Source organism: Carcharhinus amblyrhynchos, chromosome 25 (assembly GCF_965287045.1).
Source record: "Carcharhinus amblyrhynchos chromosome 25, sCarAmb.v2.hapA, whole genome shotgun sequence".
Taxonomy (NCBI): Eukaryota; Metazoa; Chordata; class Chondrichthyes; order Carcharhiniformes; family Carcharhinidae; genus Carcharhinus; species Carcharhinus amblyrhynchos.
Genome location: NC_137348.1, coordinates 43611579 through 43631358, shown reverse-complemented (window position 1 = coordinate 43631358; position 19780 = coordinate 43611579). Strand labels below are relative to the sequence as shown.

General features: G+C 49.1%; 2 protein-coding genes and 1 long non-coding RNA gene across 3 annotated transcripts in view; 1 reads left to right on the top strand and 2 right to left on the bottom strand.

The window, feature by feature from the left end:
- Positions 1-485: 485 nt before the first annotated feature.
- coq4 (coenzyme Q4 homolog (S. cerevisiae)) lies at positions 486-13590 on the bottom strand. Its single transcript, XM_080212377.1, has 7 exons — positions 13453-13590; positions 13227-13361; positions 9485-9581; positions 8471-8573; positions 5140-5269; positions 1598-1691; positions 486-751 (listed from the first exon to the last, which is right to left on the bottom strand). The coding sequence occupies exons 1-7, from the start codon at positions 13568-13570 to the stop codon at positions 589-591; spliced, it is 840 nt and encodes a 279-aa protein (XP_080068503.1). The 5' UTR covers positions 13571-13590; the 3' UTR covers positions 486-588.
- LOC145358377 (uncharacterized) overlaps positions 5966-19780 on the top strand; it is a 22892-nt gene continuing 9077 nt past the window's right edge. Inside the window, exon 1 of the long non-coding RNA XR_013889467.1 lies at positions 5966-6241. This is a non-coding gene — a long non-coding RNA (uncharacterized LOC145358377). The remainder of the gene's footprint in view (positions 6242-19780) is intronic.
- Positions 16889-19780, bottom strand: part of LOC145358376 (3-oxoacyl-[acyl-carrier-protein] reductase FabG) — a 22132-nt gene continuing 19240 nt past the window's right edge. The window contains exons 7-8 of the mRNA XM_080212378.1: positions 19376-19439; positions 16889-17312 (exon numbers count right to left, since the gene is read on the bottom strand). Coding sequence (XP_080068504.1) covers positions 17154-17312; positions 19376-19439 — 223 coding nt within the window. The 3' untranslated portion in view covers positions 16889-17153. The remainder of the gene's footprint in view (positions 17313-19375; positions 19440-19780) is intronic.

The following is a 19780-nucleotide window of genomic DNA, read 5'->3' as shown; positions in this document are numbered from 1 at the left end:
GCGTGGGTTTCCTCCCACACCCCAAAAACGTGCTCTTCGGCTAATTGGTGTTAACAAGTTGTCCCTAAATTAGTCTTCCCTCAATCTGGTTATGGTTCCTTTACTGTGGAGTCCAGTAGGTGTAGACAAACGTCATAGGGAGAAGAGGGCATTCACAATGTTAAAATGGCAGCGTGGGCTCGTTGGGCCGAAGGGCCAGTTTCCTATGCTGTGTTGTTCTCTGTATGTCCAAAGTAGATTCTTTGCTCGGAGTGGTTGGGGTGTGGAATGCACTGCCTGCTGTGATAGTGGAGTCAGACACTTTAGGAACTTTCAAACAGTTATTGGATTGGCATATGGAGCACACCAGAATGATAGGGAGTGGAATAGCTTGATCTTGGGTTCAGCCAAAGCTCAGCACGACATTGAAGGCTGAATATGTAACTATATCAGGTACATATTCACATTCAATCCCCTCTGCTCCAACACAAAACCCCCCCCACCCTGCCCCTTTACATCCCATTGACTGCTGAAGGAATCATATTTAATAAAAGCACAAGGCTGTTGCCATTCAATTTATCCTCCATCGGAGTGAAAGGCACCTTGCTGTTATATCTGAATGGTGGGTGAGGGGAGAATCCCAATCTCTTCTCGCAGTGACTCGAGGCTCTGCTCCCATCGCTTCTCATAGTAGAAGTTCATCACACACTGGGCAGCTCTGCCAGACTGCACAGCCCATGGGATTAAATCTGTGGTTAAAACCTGCATCTTCCTATTGGGGAGACAAGAAACAGCAAGTTACCAGCAGTCAAGTATCTCCTCCCCTCGCAGCCCCGCCAGATCCTGTTAGTCTCAGTATTTGAAGCAGATGTTCAAACGCTTGGTCTAATGGGAGGTGTTTAATGTGATCACAACACAGGCAAAGTGCTTTTTGTTACTTTATAGCTGGCATCTGTATGTTTAGCTGTACATGGTTCTGTTAGTGGAATACACATCCAGGTTGAGTGTTCAAATTCCACTATTGCAATTTGAGATTTTAAATCCACTTTTAAAAACCTGGAAATAGTTAATATAGAAAACCAAACTGGTTCACTAGCATCTGCTTTAAATACTGTGAGAATCTTTACCCTGACAGGACTAACAGGGTCTGGCATCCTTTTGAAAAGGTATGTTACTGAACCTCAGTCTGCTCATGTGCACAATGTAGCTGACTCCTAACAGCCCAAAGCGACCAAGCAAGTCAGTCAATTTAAATAATCCCTCACCAACTTCTCAGGATATAAAAGCTTAGCTTAACAGTGACACATTGAGAAAATATTTACCAGACCAGTCTCTATATCTAGTAACAACCAGGTCATTATCCACTAGACAAGTATAGCAACAAGATCAGGACAAAACAAGTGAGCTGTGGAATATCCCCACGCTCAGACAGAATGGTTAATAGTTGAGGCTTCTGTGTAACTCGAGCTTCTTCAGTTAAGAGGAATGCAGTGGGATGTCTCAGCAGGAATGTCAGTGACTGGCACAACAGCATGGCAATGCCAAGCCTTCCCTTCAGGGAGCAGCTCTAATTGTGTCTCAAATCAAAACAAATTCTCAGAGAAAAAAAAGTACTCACCTGGCAGAGAGGAGCAGAGGACCAAACACAGCTCCTAGAATACACATAGGCAGACCAGTCTGCACTGCCTCAAACCATTTCACTGCCACCTCACCTGTTAAGTACAGTAAAACAACAGTGTCAGTTTCAGAGACAACCTGGAAATTGTAGAGAACATAGAACATTCCAGCGCAGTACAGGCCCTTCGGCCCTCGATGTTGCGCCGACCAGTGGAACCAATCTAATGACCCTCTAACCTAAACTATTCCAGTGTTATCCATATGCCTATCCACTGACCATTTGAACACCCTTAAAGTTGGCGAGTCCACAACTGCTGCAGGCAGGGCATTCCACGCCCTTACTACCCTCTGAGTAAAGAACCTACCTCTGACATCCGTCCTATAATTACCACCCCCTAATTTAAAGCTATGTCCCCTTGTGTTAGCCATCACCATCCGAGGACAGAACTCCTGGCAGGCCAGTTTTGGTACAGTCCATCATAAATCAGCTAGCAAACATGAGGGACAATTTTGCAGTCTCTTTGCTGAAGATAAATTGATATTCATTTCCCAAACCAGTGACAGCTCAAAGGCAGATTGCTATTTACCTGATGAGTATGGAACAGCTTTCTGCTCTCTGTCCAGGCACACTGTAAAATGGCCACATTTGTTGTACCAAGCTGCAATCAATGAGGATGGTAACTGATTTGCATTAATTTATCGATCTCTCCCATAGTTACAACTGTTTCTTTCAATAACTCCAGGGATTTTGGCTCCACCACAATGAGGAATTTGTGTTAGTTGTTCAGGGAGCCTGAAGGACGTTCCTGAAGTCAGGTCCTAAATTTGTTATTAGTTTGAACAACTTCTTTTCTTACAAAATAACATCATATCTTCCAAATCCCTTCACAATCTCTGATCTCCAACAAATCACCCTTCAACAAGCATAGAGCCTCAAAATGGATCATTGCTTTTGCAGCAATATCAGATTCCTAACATTGCCCATCTCTGTCAGATCAGCAACATCTAGAAATCCAGCTATGCACTAGATTTCTGAAACTGTACCAGCGTCCATTCTTGGCCTCGTCCCGTCTGCTCCCTGTCCTGTCTCAGTGTTTGCTCCCAGTCCTGAAGCTCTACACCCTGGATACTCGATATCCCAGTCCACCTCCTTTCCCACTCAGCACTCTCCTAATCCCCTTCTTCCAATCTTCCATTCTTCAGCCACTAAAGTTCAATTGCTGCTCCTTCTCGCTCAACCTCAATCAAACTCCTTAGGGCTACATGCCGTCTTCAGAGTTTTCTCTGCTTCCTGCACTGAAGCAGCTTTCTCACATCTGTACACAACTGGACACTGTGCTCAGGGTGGGGACTGTCCTGTACTGGATACTGTGCTTGGGGCTTGGGGGAGAACTGTCCTGTACGGGGCGGCCAGGCCCAGGGTGGGGACCTGCAGTATTAAGTACTTTGTGCTGAGCTTTGGAGTGCAGCAGGTTGATGTAAATTAGATGTATCCCTGGCCCCAGTGACATCTCTGGGTTATTTAGCTCTGTTTCTCCAGTCTCTCTCAATCTGCCTCCTTACATCTTGTGCTACCATTCCTGCAATTTAACAGTCTCCTGTTTTCCACCAATCACTCTCCTTTCCCTACATACCTTTGCGGGTTTATTTATTTTAAGTCTGGAAGATTTTCTGAGTTTTGATGGAGGCAATGTCTAAATGTTGCTTCTCCCCACAGACACGGTGACTTGTTCCAGCTTTCCTATAGCTGTTTTACCTCGCTCATGCCTCTGTCTGCTTTGTCTCCTGTTATCCGGTTTCCAACATATTCATCTAGTAAGTTGCTCAGTGTCGGGAACTAACAACTCCGCTAATGATCTGGATGATAATGTGGTAAATTGGATCAGCAAATTTGCTGATGATACAAAGATTGGAGGTGTAGTGGACAGTGAGGAAGGTTTTCAATACTTGCAGAGGGATTTGGACCAACTAGAAAAATGGGCTGAAAAATGGCAGATGGAATTTAACACAGACAAGTGTGAGGTACTGCACTTTGGAAGGACAAAGCAAAGTAGAACGTACAGGGTAAATGGTAGGACTCTGAAGAGTGCAGTTGAACAGAGGGATCTGGGAATACAGGTACAGAATTCCCTAAAAGTAGTGTCACAGGTAGATAGGGTCGTAAAGAGTGCTTTTGGAACATTGGCCTTTATAAATCGGAGTATTGAGTATAAAAGTTGGAGTGTTATGGTAAGGTTATGTAAAGCATTGGTGAGGCCGAATTTAGAGTTTTGTGTATGGTTTTGGTCACCTAGTTACAGGAAGGATGTAAATAAGGTTGAAAGAGTGCAGAGAAGGTTCACAAGGATGTTGCCGGGACTTGAGAAACTGAGTTACAGAGAGAGATTGAATAGGTTAGGACTTTATTCCCTGGAGTGTAGAAGAGTGAGGGGAGATTTGATAGAAGTGTATAAGATTTTGATGGGTATAGATAGAGTGAATGCAAGCAGGCTTTTTCCACTGAGGCTAGGGGAGAAAAAAACTAGAGGGCATGGGTTAAGGGTGAAAGGAGAAAAGTTTAAAGGGAATATTAGGGGGGGGATTCTTCACGCAGAGAGTGGTGGGAGTGTGGAATGAGCTGCCGGATAAAGTGGTAAATGTGGGGTCACTTTTAACATTTAAGAAAAACTTGGACGGATTCATGGATGAGAGGGGTGTGGAGGGATATGGTCCAGGTGCAGGTCAGTGGGACTAGGGAGAAAAATGGTTTGACACAGACAAGGGCCAAAAGGCCTGTTTCTAATTTTCAATGGTTTTCAATGGTTCTAGTCTTTGTCAGCAGGAATCCCAGCTCTCCTCTGACATTTAGTTGCTTACAGCTGCTTAGCCTGTCTATGATTTTAATCTCAGAGATGCAGAGGTTGCTGACTATGGTTATCTCTGTCAGTAACAAAGGTATGAAACAGCATCTCGTTTGGACTATGTGTTCACTATCTCGTGTTGAGCTTTGATTGTGTTTCTGTCTTTGCTGTGACTACTTTCTTCTGGTTATGATATGAGAGAAATGTTACTGTTAAATTTTGCTTCCTGGCTCTCCCTTTGCCTTTTTAATGCGCTTCTATATTTTCCTGTATTTATTCCAATGGCTTTCGTTCTGCAGGATAGCAGATCATTTGTCTTCGCTAGCTCTTCCAATCCATTTGTTAATCACTTGTTAAGTCTGGTTTTTCAGTATGTATTTATCCCGTGTTAATTTAAAGGTGTTTCACACGTTCTCTATTCAAGCATTGCTGATGACTTCTCCCAATCTGGATGTTCACATACCCACTTTCAGCCAGTGAAGAAAGGGAACTGTTAATCTACCAGTTTTATTTTCATCCAGCAGATAGCTAATGGGTACAATTACATGTCTATCATTTCTAATTGCTATTGGATGGAGAGTGAAAGGCTCAGGAGGCAGCAAGTCTCTTAAATGCTCACTGCAGGTATGCTACAGTAAGAAATGATCTTACAAGATGGTCACACCTGATCCACAGACGAACAGTCTCACGTTCTGGCACTTACCGAGTATGTTTGTGGGCATTCCCAGCAAGGTGTGCATGAAGTCGTGTACTTCGCGGTACCGCTGGATCACGTAGGCAAGTTCCTCGTCATCAACAAACTTCACCGGCATCCGACTGTCAGGTGTAACTTGCTGGAAAACACAAAGGGAATCATGTGCTGAGACTCCGTGCTGGACCGAGCGGGACTGTGCCCCTCCACAGAGTATTGCATTTCTGAGCATTATCTCCCACATGATAATTATAGACAAGTCAGGTCAATCAGCCCATCTTAACACATGAACCCAGAAGGACAGGGCAGCACGGTAGCACAGTGGGTTAGCACTGCTGCTTCACAGCTCCAGGGCCCTGGGTTCGATTCCCGGCTCAGGTCACTGTCTGTGTGGAGTTTGCACATTCTCCTCGTGTCTGTGTAGGTTTCCTCCCACAGTCCAAAGATGTGCGGGTTAGGTTGATTGGCCATGTTAAAATCGCCCCTTAGTGTCCCGAGATGTGTAGGTTAGAGGGATTAGTGGGTATAATATGTAGGGATATGGGGGTAGGGCCTGGGTGGGATTGTGGTCGGTGTGGACTCGATGGGCTGAAGGGCCTCTTTCTGCACTGTAGGGTTCTATGTTCTATGACTCCACCGTTCCCCACTGCATCTGATCCCCCTTGACCACTTTTTCCTGGAGTTATCCTTCTCCAAGGTGCTGTTACTTTCATTGATGTTATCTGGTTGATTCACGATAAACATTAACTCTTAATCACAGCTTTACAGAATTACACTGACTAACTCACATTCCAAACTAACAGAATGGATTATTTAACACTGATGTTTCACCTGAGGTTCAGTAAGCAGGACTCGACATCAGGGGATCATGTGAGTAAGTTCCAGTCCAGGGACCGGACCCAAAATCCAGATCAACACACCCAAAGCACCACCGAAGGAGATTGTCATCGACTTCAGGAAGCGAAGTGGAGAACATGGCCCTGTCTACATCAATCGGGGTGAAGTAGAAATGATCGAGAGCTTCAGGTTTCTAGGTGTCAAGATCACCAACAAACTGTTCTGGTCTCTCCACACCGATGCTACAGTTAAGAAAGCTCAGCAGTGCCTCAGAAGGGTAAGGAAATTTGGCATGTCGATTACAAATCTCACCTACTTTTACAGATGCACAATGGAAATCATCCTTTCTGGATATATCACAACTTGGTATGGTTCCTGCCCTGGCCAAGACCACAAGAAACTACAAAGGGTCATGAACGAAGCCCAGTCCGTCACGCAAACCAGCCTCCCATGCACTGACTCTGTCTGCACTTCCTGCTGCCTCGGAAAGGCAACCAGCATAATCAAGGACCCCACTCACTCTGGACATATGCCCTTCCACCTTCCTCCATCAGGAAAAAGATATAAAAGTCTGTAAACATGTACCAACTGACTCAAGAACAGCTTCTTCCCTGCTGCCAGACTTTTAATTGGACCTACCATATATTAAGCTGATCTTCCTCAACACTACATTCTGCACCTTCTCCTTTGCTTCTGCCCTAAGTACTCTATGAATGGTATGTATTGTCAATTGCACGCAAGAAACAACACTTTTCACTCTATCCCAATATGTGACAGTAATAAACAGGTCGGTACTTCTGTTTTCCTGGGATGTAGTTAATCAGGTCCAGGGGATTGATCCACTTTCAATCCAATTTATTTTTTCAGCCCTACCTCTTTCTTCCAGTTCCTTATTTTCATAAGCCCCTCAGTTCCCTGGTATTTGAGATTTTCTGTATCGTCCTCCATGAAGACAGACACAAAGCAACTGGTTAGAATCATAGAACCCGACAGTTCAGAACGAGGCCCTTCGGCCCATCGAGTCTGCACCAAACACAATCCCACCCAGGCCCTACCCCCATATCCCTACATGTTAGACCCACATAGTTACTCACTCTACCATTTCCCTATTCCCCTTTACAAATCCTCCTGCCTCTGCCTGCAATGGAACAGATTTCATCTCTCAGTGTCCCTGGATGCTGGAATCCCCTCTCGCAGGGAGTTGTAGAGACCGACTTATTGAATATATCGAAGGTTGAGTTGGACAAGATGGTTGATCTATGAAGTGAAGGATTCTGGGAGATGGGATGAAAAATAAAGTTGAAGCTCCAGTCAGTTCAGCTGTAATCTTAGTGAACGGAACAGGCTCGAGGAGCCAGGTAGTATCTTCCTGTGCCTATACCTTAGCATCTTATCATTCCCAGAATGACATCCAGCACCGAGCATTTCCTTCGTTTTTGGGCTAGACATCGATCAAGGAAGTCTCCTTATCTACATTTCAGGAATTCCTCCCGGGTTTTACAGTTTATATGTCACTATCCCAGTTTATAAACCGGGGAATTAATGTCCCTCATTATTATTACTCTGTAACTCTTCCATTTCTCTCTAATACACCTGAACATTTGTTCCTCTCTCTTCTTCCCATATTGTTTACACCCAATAACTCCACCCATTAACCTGAAGCAGAGTCTCTCTTTGACTATACAACAATCACCTCTTTCATCAATACCAGCTATCCTCATTCACCTTCCTGATATTTGTTACAGAGTTTGTAGTCAGGAATATTACATTTTTATTTCTTATTTCATGGGATATGGGCATCACTGACAAGGCATTGTAAAGAGGTCCGATTCTCATCTCTAAAGGGCAATAATCAGTGATAGTTCACAAACGAACATCAGATTCCAGATTTACTGACTGAATGTTAAATGCCACCAGCTGCCCTGGTGGGATTTGAACCCATTTCCCCAGAGCATCAGCCTGGGCCTCTGGATTACTAACTCAGTGACATTACCACTAGGCCAACATCGCCTAGCTTTGAGGCAGTTCTCTGTTATCACTATACCAAAGCTGACTGTGCTCTCTTATGCCTGCAGCTGTTTTAATATGCTCCAGCAAATCAGATATATTCACTCCAAATCCACTCTGACTGCCTCCCATTCCCCACTGTCTGATCCCTCCTATTTCTGAACTATTCTTTTGAGATGTTTGCCTTTCCCAGTATTCTCTGCACTGTGTTTCTACACAAACATTTCTTCTTGCTGCTGAGGCCTTGGCCAACTCAGATTAAACTTTCCCTCTACGACACACAGGACAGAAACTATTGGGTGGATAATATACTATTCAGTGAAACGTGTTGTGTGTGGTACACAGTTACGTGTACGCTGCTGTGACTCGATGTCTGTAACCCCCGAATATCTGCAGCAAGCACTCACTTTGTGCTAATGATCTGATTGGTGCTCGATACGCAATACTCTCTCACTTTCCCAGCTGTGATGGGGGCAGTTTAGAGAAACATCACACTCACATTAACATCAAGGAAGCGGACATATTCTCTGCCAAAAGCTCCTTCTGGTAACTCTCTCAGGCTGGCCAAATCCATTGTGGATGTACTGATCCGCGGCCTCTCCCTATAAGATGAAAAGTCAGGGACACAGTGACCTTGTCAACGGAGGGAACAGCACGGGATGATGGCAATGCACTGTGCTGACACTGAGACCCCGGTTCCTAGGCTGCTCCCTCCTCAAACACTACCTTACCAATGTGTTTCCTCGGGGATCGGAATCTGCAATCCTACACATTCTCTCCTCCCTCTGCTGGAATCCAGAGAAACGCCCTCACTGTCCTGCCCTCTGACCCGAGCCTCCCTCGCCGTCCTGCCCTCTGACCCCCGCGCCTCCCTCGCCGTCCTGCCCTCTGACCCCCGCGCCTCCCTCGCCGTCCTGCCCTCTGACCCCCGCGCCTCCCTCGCCGTCCTGCCCTCTGACCCCCGCGCCTCCCTCGCCGTCCTGCCCTCTGACCCCCGTGCCTCCCTCGCCGTCCTGCCCTCTGACCCGAGCCTCCCTCGCCGTCCTGCCCTCTGACCCGCGCCTCCCTCGCCGTCCTGCCCTCTGACCCCCGCGCCTCCCTCGCTGTCCTGCCCTCTGACCCGAGCCTCCCTCGCCGTCCTGCCCTCTGACCCGCGCCTCCCTCGCCGTCCTGCCCTCTGACCCCCGCGCCTCACTCGCCGTCCTGCCCTCTGACCCCTGCATCCCACTTGCTGTCCTGCTCCCTGACCTCTGTAAGGCCTCACTGCTCTGACCTCTGCACCTCACACTGTCCAGCCCTTTGACCCCTGCGTCTCACTTGATGCACTGACCTCAGATCCTTGCCCCTGGCTTGCTGTAGTGATCTCTGACCCCTGTACGGCCTCGCTGAGTTCTATTCCATAGGTTTTACATTGTCAGTTTTCTCTTCTTCTATTTCAGCTTTTCACTGTTACAAAGAGTAAACAAGAACGCTATTGCCTTTTACCCACACACAGTATATTCACTGCACGTACTGTAGAATCTGGTTTCCTTCCGGATGGTTCCGCATTCCATCCCGCAGCTTTCGGATGGCTAACAGGCCCGTGGTTTCTCCCAGGACAGCCACCATATCTGCAGCCAAAAGAGACCAAACCAAGGAAAAGCCTGGATGACAAAGTGGCTTCACACCGGCCATGTTCCCAACCAAACAAAGAAAAACTAACCTCTCAGCCAAGTCACATTCCAGGGCTTAAAACAAAAATCTAGCCTGACATTCAGTGCAATAGTGAGGGAGCGCCGCACCGCCAGAGGGTCAGTACTGAGGGAGCGCCGCACCGTCAGAGAGTCAGTGCTGAGGGAGCGCCGCACCGTCAGAGGGTCAGTGCTGAGGGAGTGCCACACCGTCAGAGGGTCAGGGCTGAGGGAGCGCCGCACTGTCAGAGGGTCAGGGCTGAGGGAGTGCCGCACTGTCAGAGGGTCAGGGCTGAGGGAGCGCCGCACTGTCAGAGGGTCAGTGCTGAGGGAATGCCGCACTGTCAGAGGGTCAGTGCTGAGGGAATGCCGCACTGTCAGAGGGTCAGTGCTGAGGGAGTGCCGCACCGTCAGAGGGTCAGTGCTGAGGGAGTGCCGCACCGTCAGAGGGTCAGTGCTGAGGGAGTGCCGCACCGTCAGAGGGTCAGTGCTGAGGGAGTGCCGCACCGTCAGAGGGTCAGTGCTGAGGGAGTGCCGCACCGTCAGAGGGTCAGTGCTGAGGGAGCGCCGCACCGTCAGAGGGTCAGTGCTGAGGGAGCGCCGCACCGTCAGAGGGTCAGTGCTGAGGGAGCGCCGCACTGTCAGAGGGTCAGTGCTGAGGGAGCGCTGCACTGTCAGAGGGTCAGTGCTGAGGGAGTGCCGCACTGTCAGAGGGTCAGTGCTGAGGGAGCGCCGCACTGTCAGAGGGTCAGTGCTGAGGGAGCGCCGCACTGTCAGAGGGTCAGTGCTGAGGGAGCGCTGCACTGTCAGAGGGTCAGTGCTGAGGGAGCGCTGCACCTTCAGAGGGTCAGGGCTGAGGAGGCGCCACACCGTCAGAGGGTCAGTGCTGAGGGGGTGCTGCCCTGTCAGAAGTGCTGTCTTTCAGATAAGACATTAAAGGCTAAGTTTTCATCCACTCCCAGAGGTGTATTAGAAAGATCCCATGGTGGTATTTCAAAGGAAAGGCAAGAGGAGCAGGAGCAACCCCAGTGCCCTGCACTATATTCATTCCTCAGGGACACCCACATGTAACAGATTATCTGGTGACTACCACATTGCTGTTACTGGGATCTTGCTCTATAAAGATTTGCAGTCACTTTTCCCACACTTCAGAATGGTGTTGGGGTGGATAGGGAATGGCAGGTTAACATAGAACACTACAGCACAAACAGGCCCTTCGGCCCACGAGTTGCGCCGATCACATCAACACCTACCAATCTATAGACCTATCTATAACCCCCAATCCCATTAAACCCCATATACTCATCCAGAAGTCTTTTAAAAGACCCCAGCGAGTTCGCCTCCACCACCACTGACGGCAGCCGATTCCACTCACTCACCACCCTCTGAGTGAAAAACTTACCCCTAACATCACTTCTGTACTTTCCTCCCCGCACCTTAAATCTGTGTCCTCTCGTAGCAACCATTTTAACCTGGGGAAATAGCCTCTGAGAATCCACCCTATCTATTCCTCTCAACATTTTATAAACCTCTATCAGGTCGCCTCTCAACCTTCGTCTCTCCAGGGAGAAGAGTCTCAGCTCCCTCAACCTAACTTCATAAGGCATGCCTCCCAGTCCAGGCAACATCCTTGTAAATCTCCTCTGCACCCTTTCAACAGCTTCTACATCTTTCCTATAGTGAGGCGACCAGAACTGCGCACAGTACTCCAAATGAGGCCTGACAAGGGTCTTATAAAGTTGCAGCATTACCTCCCGATTCCCAAACTCAATCCCTTGATTAATGAAGGCCAGTACACTATACGCCTTCTTGACCACATCCTCCACCTGCGAGGCCGATTTAAGAGTCCTGTGGACCCGGACCCCAAGATCCTTCTGCTCTTCAACACTACTAAGACTCCTGCCCTTGATAGTGTACTCGTTCCTCCCGTTGGTTCTACCAAAATGGACGACTACACATTTATCCGCGTTGAAGTTCATCTGCCATTTCTCCGCCCAGTTCTGCATCCTATTTATGTCCTGCTGCAACTTATGACATCCTTCCAGACCATCCACAACACCACCGACCTTCGTGTCATCAGCGAACTTACCCATCCCTCCACTTCCTCATCTAGGGTCATTTATGAAAATGACAAACAGCAAGGGTCCTAGAACAGATCCCTGGGGCACTCCACTGGTGACCGACCTCCATGCAGAAAAAGACCCATCCACAACCACTCTCTGCCTTCTGCAGGCAAGCCAGTTCTGGATCCACAAGGCCAAAGGCCCTTGGATCCCATGCCCTCTCACCTTCTCAAGAAGTCTTGCATGGGGACCTTATCAAACGCCTTGCTGAAGTCCATGTACACCACGTCCACGGCACTTCCTTCATCAATGTGTTCAGTCACATCATCGAAGAACTCAACTAGGCTCGTAAGGCACGACCTGCCCTTGACAAATCCATGCTATTTCTGATCACGTCAAACCTCTCCAAATGCTCGTAAATTTTGTCCCTCAGAAGCCTCTCTATCAGCTTACCAACCACTGAGGTCAGACTGAGGTTGCTGTTTATTTGGGATAATATCCTTGCAGTGTTGTATTGATATTCTGCGGCCTATTCTGGGGTTAGGGGCAGGACACTGAATTCTTATTCCTGTGATGTCAGTGTCAGAGGAAAGGTCAGAATTGGTACAATCTCCAAAAGGGAACTCAGATTGATGAGCTGATCCTCACGTCCACATTGCCCTGGGTTACTGGTTAGAGTCCCTCCCGCCACCTGATGGATCCAGAATCACCGTGACCCCCCTCGCCCCGGCGCCCTTCACCGTGACCCCCCTCGCCCCGGCGCCCTTCACCGTGACCCCCCTCGCCCCGGCGCCCTTCACCGTGACCCCCCTCGCCCCGGCGCCCTTCACCGTGACCCCCCTCGCCCCGGCGCCCTTCACCGTGACCCCCCTCGCCCCGGCGCCCTTCACCGTGACCCCCCTCGCCCCGGCGCCCTTCACCGTGACCCCCCTCGCCCCGGCGCCCTTCACCGTGACCCCCCTCGCCCCGGCGCCCTTCACCGTGACCCCCCTCGCCCCGGCGCCCTTCACCGTGACCCCCCTCGCCCCGGCGCCCTTCACCGTGACCCCCCTCGCCCCGGCGCCCTTCACCGTGACCCCCCTCGCCCCGGCGCCCTTCACCGTGACCCCCCTCGCCCCGGCGCCCTTCACCGTGACCCCCCTCGCCCCGGCGCCCTTCACCGTGACCCCCCTCGCCCCGGCGCCCTTCACCGTGACCCCCCTCGCCCCGGCGCCCTTCACCGTGACCCCCCTCGCCCCGGCGCCCTTCACCGTGACCCCCCTCGCCCCGGCGCCCTTCACCGTGACCCCCCTCGCCCCGGCGCCCTTCACCGTGACCCCCCTCGCCCCGGCGCCCTTCACCGTGACCCCTCACCCCGGCGCCCTTCACCGTGACCCCCCTCAGCCTGGCGCCCTTCACCGTGACCCCTCACCCCGGCGCCCTTCACCGTGACCCCCCTCAGCCCGGCGCCCTTCAGTGTGGGTGAGAGGCCGGTTTTGTAGCCCCCCCCCTCCCCCTCCCCCTCCCCCTCCCTCTCTCTCACCGTGCCGGTACGGATTGTATAAAGCCATGAGTGCCGATCCTGAGGCCAGCAGGATTTTTTGCAGCGGGCTGGTGGCGATGTGACTGGGGTACGGGCCGTACTGGATGTCCGGAGTCGCGGCCTCCTGCCCGGGACCTGTGGAGACAGAGAGTCGGGTCAGTGAGGCGGCAGGGGGTGGGTGGGGGGGGTGGGGGGAGAGAGTGCGCGGGGCCGCAGCCTCACTTACCGGCTGAGAGCGGGGCCGCCGGCAGCACAGAGCCTCCCCCCAGCCCGGGGCCGGGCCTCCCGCCGCGGCCACTGAGGAGCCGCAGAGCCCGGCCAGCTCGCCCCAGCACCATCACCATGGCGACCGCCCCGGCCTAACCCGGAACCGGAACTCTGCCAGGCCTGAGCCCCGGAACCGGAAATGTGCCAGGCTTCACTCAGGCTGACCCCTGTCAGGTATTGATGCCTTCACTGACAGTCAGTAACTTGATTTTACAGCGCCTCAGGTCATTAAAATATCCCAAATCACTTTCCAAACAAAATTCAAGATCATCTTAAGCGATGATCACAGGGGCAGCTGTAGAAGAGTGTAACTGGCTATAGAACACGGAGATGAGTGGAAAAGCGAATTGCGTGGAGGATGTGGAAAGACTGCAGAGGGATCTGGATAGGCTGAGCGAGTGGGCGAGGACCTGGCAGATGGAGTACAATGTTAGCAAGTGTGAGGTTATCCACTTTGGTAGAAATAAAGTAGGAGGGATTATTATTTAAAAGGCGAAAAGCTGCAGCATGCTACGGTGCAGAGGGACCTGGGGGTCCTTGTGCACGAATCGCAAAAACCCAGTCTGCAGGTGCAGCAGGTGATCAAGAAGGTGAATGGGATGCTGGCCTTCATAGCGAGGGGGATTGAATATAAAAGTAGGGAGGTCTTGCTGTAACTGTATAGGGCACTGGTGAGGTCACAGCTGGAGTACTGTGTGCAGTTTTGGTCGCCGCACTTGCGTAAGGATATTTTGGCCTTGGAGGGAGTGCAGTGGAGGTTCACTAGGCTGATACCGGAGATGAGGGGGTTAGCTTATGAGGAGAGACTAAATAGACTGGGTCTGTACTCATTAGAGTTTAGAAGGCTGCGGGGGAATCTTATAGAGACTTACAAGATAATGAAGGGGCTAGATAGGTGTAGAGGTAGAGAGATTCTTTCCACTTAGAAAGGAAAACTAGAGGGCACAGCCTCAAAATAAGTCGGGGGGCAGTTTAGAACGGAGTTGAGGAAGAACTTCTTCACTCAAAGGGTGGTGAATCTCTGGAATTATCTGCCCATTGAAGTGGTGGAAGCTATCTTGTTGAATATATTTAAGGCACAGACGGATAGATTTCTGATAGACAAGGGAATTAAGGGTTATGGGGACAAAGCAGGAAAGTGGAATTGATCCACTTCAGATCAGCCATGATCTTATTGAATGGCGGGGCAGGCTCGAAGGGCTAGATGGCCTACTCCTGCTCCTATTTCTTATGTTCTTAGGAGGATATTGGAGAGGAGGGATTTAGACAGGGAGATGTGGATGAATTTTAAAACTGAGGCATTGCCAAACTTGGAGCGGTGTATTTCAACAAATACAGGGGTGCTAGGTGACTGGGTGCAAGTTTGGACAGGGGCCCCAAAGTTTCAGATTCAGGAGAAGTTCATTGAAAGGGGAACAATTTAATTGAATGCCTTCAAAGTGGCATTTTGCAGGCTGTTCCCTCTACCCTCTCCTACAGTGTGCATGTACTGAAAAAGTTGACCAAAAACTGAAACTGCTGGAAAAGCTCAACAGGTCTGGCAACATCTGTGCAGAGAGGAAACCAAAGTTAACATTTCAGGTCAATGATTTTTCTGCAGTTGCTGGTCCGTGGAACCCAAATACTGGCAGCAGGATCAGAAGATGGGATAAATATTTAAAAATACGATTTATTATGTCACCATAAATAGTGGTGTCTTGAGAAGTGTACATATTTCCTCCGGGTACTCCAGTTTCCTCCCACAGTCCAAAGATGTGTGGGTTAGGTTGATTGGCTATGCTAAGAAATTGCCCCTTAGCGTCCAGGGATGTATAGGTTAGAGATATTAGTGGGTATAGTACGTAGGGATATGGGGCTAGGGCCTGGGTGAAATTGTGTTTGGTGCAGACTCGATGGGCCTCTTTCTGCATTGTAGTGTTCTATGATTACAGAGGAGGTGGTGCTGGAAGTCTTAAAGTGCATCAAGGTAGATTAATCTGCGGGACCTGACGAAGTGTGTCCCAGGCTGTTGTGGGAGGCTAGGGAGCAATAGCAGGTGCCTAGCTGAGATATTTGAATCATCAGTTGTCACGGGTGAGGTGCCTGAAGATTGGCAAATATTGTGCCTTTGTTTAAAAAGGGCTGCAGGGAAAAGCCTGGGAACTACAGGCCAGTGAGCCTCACATCTATGATGGGTAAATTGTTGGAAGGTATTTTGAGAGACAGGATCTACAGGCATTCAGAGATGCAAGGACTGATTAGGGACAGCGTGGCTTTGTGAGTGGAAAATCATGTCTCACAAATTTGACTGAGTTTTTTGAAGGGGAACCAAGAAAATTGATGAAGGCAGTGCAGTTGATGTTGACTACATGGACTTTAGCAATGCCTTTGACAAGGTATCGCATGGTAGGCTGTTGCATAAGATTAAATCTCAGGGGATCCAGGGTGTCTAAATGGATACAAAATTGGCTTAGAACGTAGAACACTACAGCACAAATAGGCCCTTCGGCCCACAAGTTGCGCCGATCACATCCGTACCTACCAAGCCATAGAACTATCTGTAACTCCCAATCCCATTAAATCCCATATACTCATCCAGAAGTCTTTTAAAAGACCCCAGCGAGTTCGCCTCTCCCACCACTTCTTGACAGAAGCCAGAGGGTTGTTTTTTAAACTGGATGCCTGTGACCAGTTGTGTGCCTCAGGGATCGGTGTTGGGTCCACTGTGATTTGTCATTTATATTAATGATTTGGATGAGAATATAGGAGGCATGGTTGTTAAGTTTGCGAATGACACTAAGATTGGTGGCATAGTGGACACTGAAGAAAGTTATCACTAATTGCAATAGGATCTTGATCTATTGGGCCAGTGGGCTGATGAGTGGCAGACGGAATTTAATTTAGACAAAAGCGAGGTAATGCATTTTGAGCAGGACTTACTCAGTTAATGGTAGGACGTTGGGGAGAGTTACAGAACAAAGATCTAGGAGTACATATTCAAAGCTCCTTGAAAGTGGAGTCACGAATAGACAAGAGCGATGAAGGCGGCATTCGGCATGCTTGGTTTCATTGGTCAGAACATTGATTACAGGAGTTGAAATGTCTTGTTGAAGTTGTACAAGACATTGGTGAGGCCACACTTGGAATACTGTGTGCAATTCTGGTCACCCTATTATAGAAAAGATATTATTAAAGAACAAAGAACAAAAACAGCCTGGGAAACAGGCCCTTCGGCCCAACGAGCCTGCACCGCCATTTTAACATTACCAGTACCCCCCTCCACCCATGACCCTTATCTATTTGAACGGGAGCAGAATAAGATCTGTTCACTGCTGAAGAGGTTCTGAGAAAGAAGGAAATCAATCGTAATTCATACCAAATTCTACACAATGAAAATAAAACAAACAACTTCAGGATAGGAGTGTATGGACTTTATTGAGTTTGATCTGAATAAAAGGAGACATTGAGCGGAAGTATTTCTAGCCTTGATACACTGATTTTTACTTGCAGTTTCTCTAGAAACTTGTTAAAAACTTCACGTGGACAACTATCTGGAAAACCATTTCCTGATCAGTGATTTCAAATTGCTGCATCTACCCGAATACTCGCAACTACAACGTGAACAGATTCACAATCTCCTTCTCTGGGCTGCCAGCCTGCCATTCGCAGGAGTTTATTCACTCACCGTGGACACATGGCATGGCGCCCACCATCCACTGGCAGTGTAACACCCGTGATGAAAGAGGCTGCATCAGAGGCCAGGAAGGCAATGGCTTGGGCCACTTCATTCACCTCTCCGGCACGCCCCAACGCATGGGTCCTCTTGCAATGCTCCAGGAACTGGAAAGAAAGAAGAGGAGCTGTGGTTAGAGCTGGAACACACCCAGATCCACTCGTTGAATCAACAACTCGTCCCCCACTGTAACACCCTCTGCTCCATTCCTTCTCCTCCTCCCCACCCCACCCCCAATGCAACTGTCTGGCTATGAAGGTCAATCATCTCAGCCCCAAACAGGAGCTCCTCAGGGTAGACTCAACCATCTTCATCAATCACCTACCCTCAATCATAAGGATAGAATTGGGGATGTTCACTGAAGATTACATAATGTTCAGCACTATTCTTCTCAGATACTGAAACAGTCAATCTGTGTCCAAATGCAGCAAGTTCTGGACAACATATAGATTTGGATTGATATCTGTTACAGTGGTCGCCTCGGACAAGAGAAAGTCTCCACCTCCCACTGACCTTCAATGGTATTCACTATGCCCCCTACCATCCAACATTGACCACAAGCTGAGCTGAACCAGTCAAAATCAACATCATAGCCATAACAGCAGCAGTGGGGTTGGATACTTCAGTGACTGGCTTATCTACTGCCCCTTCCAAATCCCAAAAACACTTTCGATCACCTCAAATCAGGACTGTGATGGAATACTCACCACACATCTGGAGGATGCAGCCAGATGTTCAGGCAGCTTGACAAATCTGGAACAGAGTAGCCTTGTGTAATAATTCTTCAAGAATTACTGCACCCCATAACTGGACATATATTTCCAGCTCCCTCCACCTTCAGAACTCACTGGCTGCAATGCACGCAACGCCTAGACTGCACTGGTTGCCAGTTACCCAACGTCGACAGTACACTAGCTGCAGTGCGCGCATCGTCCAGGATAAAGGTAAAGCCACTATATTCCCAGATGACCATAGGTTGATCTCTTCTTTGTGTGGGAGAGCTGACTGGTGGGGTTTTAATCTGAGGAACACCACATTTTAGGCAAGGGGCAAGGTTGAGAAGCTAGGGCTTCATGAATAACCTCAACTGGTGCAGGAATTGAACCCTCGCTGTTAATGTTGCTCTGCATCACTAACCAGCTGTCCAGCCAACTGAGCTAAATCAACTTGATACTTAGGTGCGGACGGAGGTTTACAGTAGAGAACTGGAACTGGACAGGATATTATTTCCACATTCCAGGGTGATCCTGGATTAGTGAACTGTTTTAGCAGATCATTGGCTACACCAGTTTCCTGCAAAAAAAAATGTTCAAGTTGAATCTGTTGGACTTGAGGGAACAAAGACGAAGCCTGAATACAAGGAGAGAGTAAGGTTAACAAAGCTGGATGTGCCAAGAGGGTCCTGTATCTTATACCTCACCTGTGCTGTACCTGTCCTGGGAGTGTTTGATGGGGGACAGTGTGGAGGGAGCTTTACTCTGTATCTAACCCCGTGCTGTACCTGTCCTGGGAGTGTTTGATGGGGGACAGTGTGGAGGGAGCTTTACTCTGTATCTAACCCCGTGCTGTACCTGTCCTGGGAGTGTTTGATGGGGGGGGACAGTGTAGAGGGAGCTTTACTCTGTATTTAACCCCGTGCTGTCCCTGTCCTGGGAGTGTTTGAAAAGGGTCTCCAATTTAAGACGGAGGAGATGAGAAATTCCGTCCTTCTGATGATTGTTGTTATGGTTTGGGATTTTCTTCCCCAGAGCGCAGCAAAGGCTGGGTGACTGAATGTACTTAAGGCTGAGTTAGACAAATTATCGATCTTCGTGTGTATGTGTGTCAAAGTTAAGAGGAGTCAGGAGGGGGAAAATGGAGGTAAAAGTGCAGTTTTTTAGCCATGATCTTTATTAAGTGGCAGAGCAGGCTGGAGGATTGAACAGCTGCCTCCTATTTCTCTTGTAACTGTTCCTTTCTTCCTCATGCCTGAAGTCAAGTCCAAAAGGATCCAAAATGTGACACCCAGCTGCCCCCATCCCCCCCCTCAACTTAATCAGTGACATTCGACTGTCTTCCCAGGGCAGCAATCGTTTACAGAGAGATACAACTACAGCCACGCATGACAATGAGCAACTGCTGAGTGACCATCGGAGCTCTGACACTCTTGTGACACCTGTTAATAACTCACCTTAGCATAATCCTCCTCACTCAGGCCAGCTCGCTTGTGGATGTCTGTCACAATTACTCCTGGACTAGAAAGAAAAAGAGGAGTTTGAGATAATTCCACAGGAGACAGCACGTACTGAAGTTCAACCAGGAGATGTCTTGCTGAACTCTCACTGTGTCAAGTCATTGGGCCTGGGCAGAAGTAATGGTAAACCAGTTCCAATACCCTGGGGAGAGTGAACAGATTAGCTGGTGCTTCCAGTTCTGAGTGTGCGCGCGGTGGTCAGAGGAAGAGGAGCAGGCTCAGGTCTGCAGTCAATGGTCTCAGTGCTCACTATTGAGAACTATACACGAGAAGGGACAGATGGGCAAGATAGTGCAGTGCCTGGGCATTCGGGAAGCCTGCATCCTGGAATGGCCACACCTT

Bases quoted from the DNA above. Each gene is read 5' to 3' on its own strand.
- coq4 (XM_080212377.1), bottom strand. From the start codon at position 13,570: ATGGTGATGGTGCTGGGGCGAGCTGGCCGGGCTCTGCGGCTCCTCAGT. The intron at 9,582-13,226 runs GTGAGAGAGAGG...TTTTGGCTGCAG, and splicing joins ATACAATCCGTACCGGCACG to ATATGGTGGCTGTCCTGGGA. The intron at 8,574-9,484 runs GTACGTGCAGTG...TTCATCTTATAG, and splicing joins GAAGGAAACCAGATTCTACA to GGAGAGGCCGCGGATCAGTA.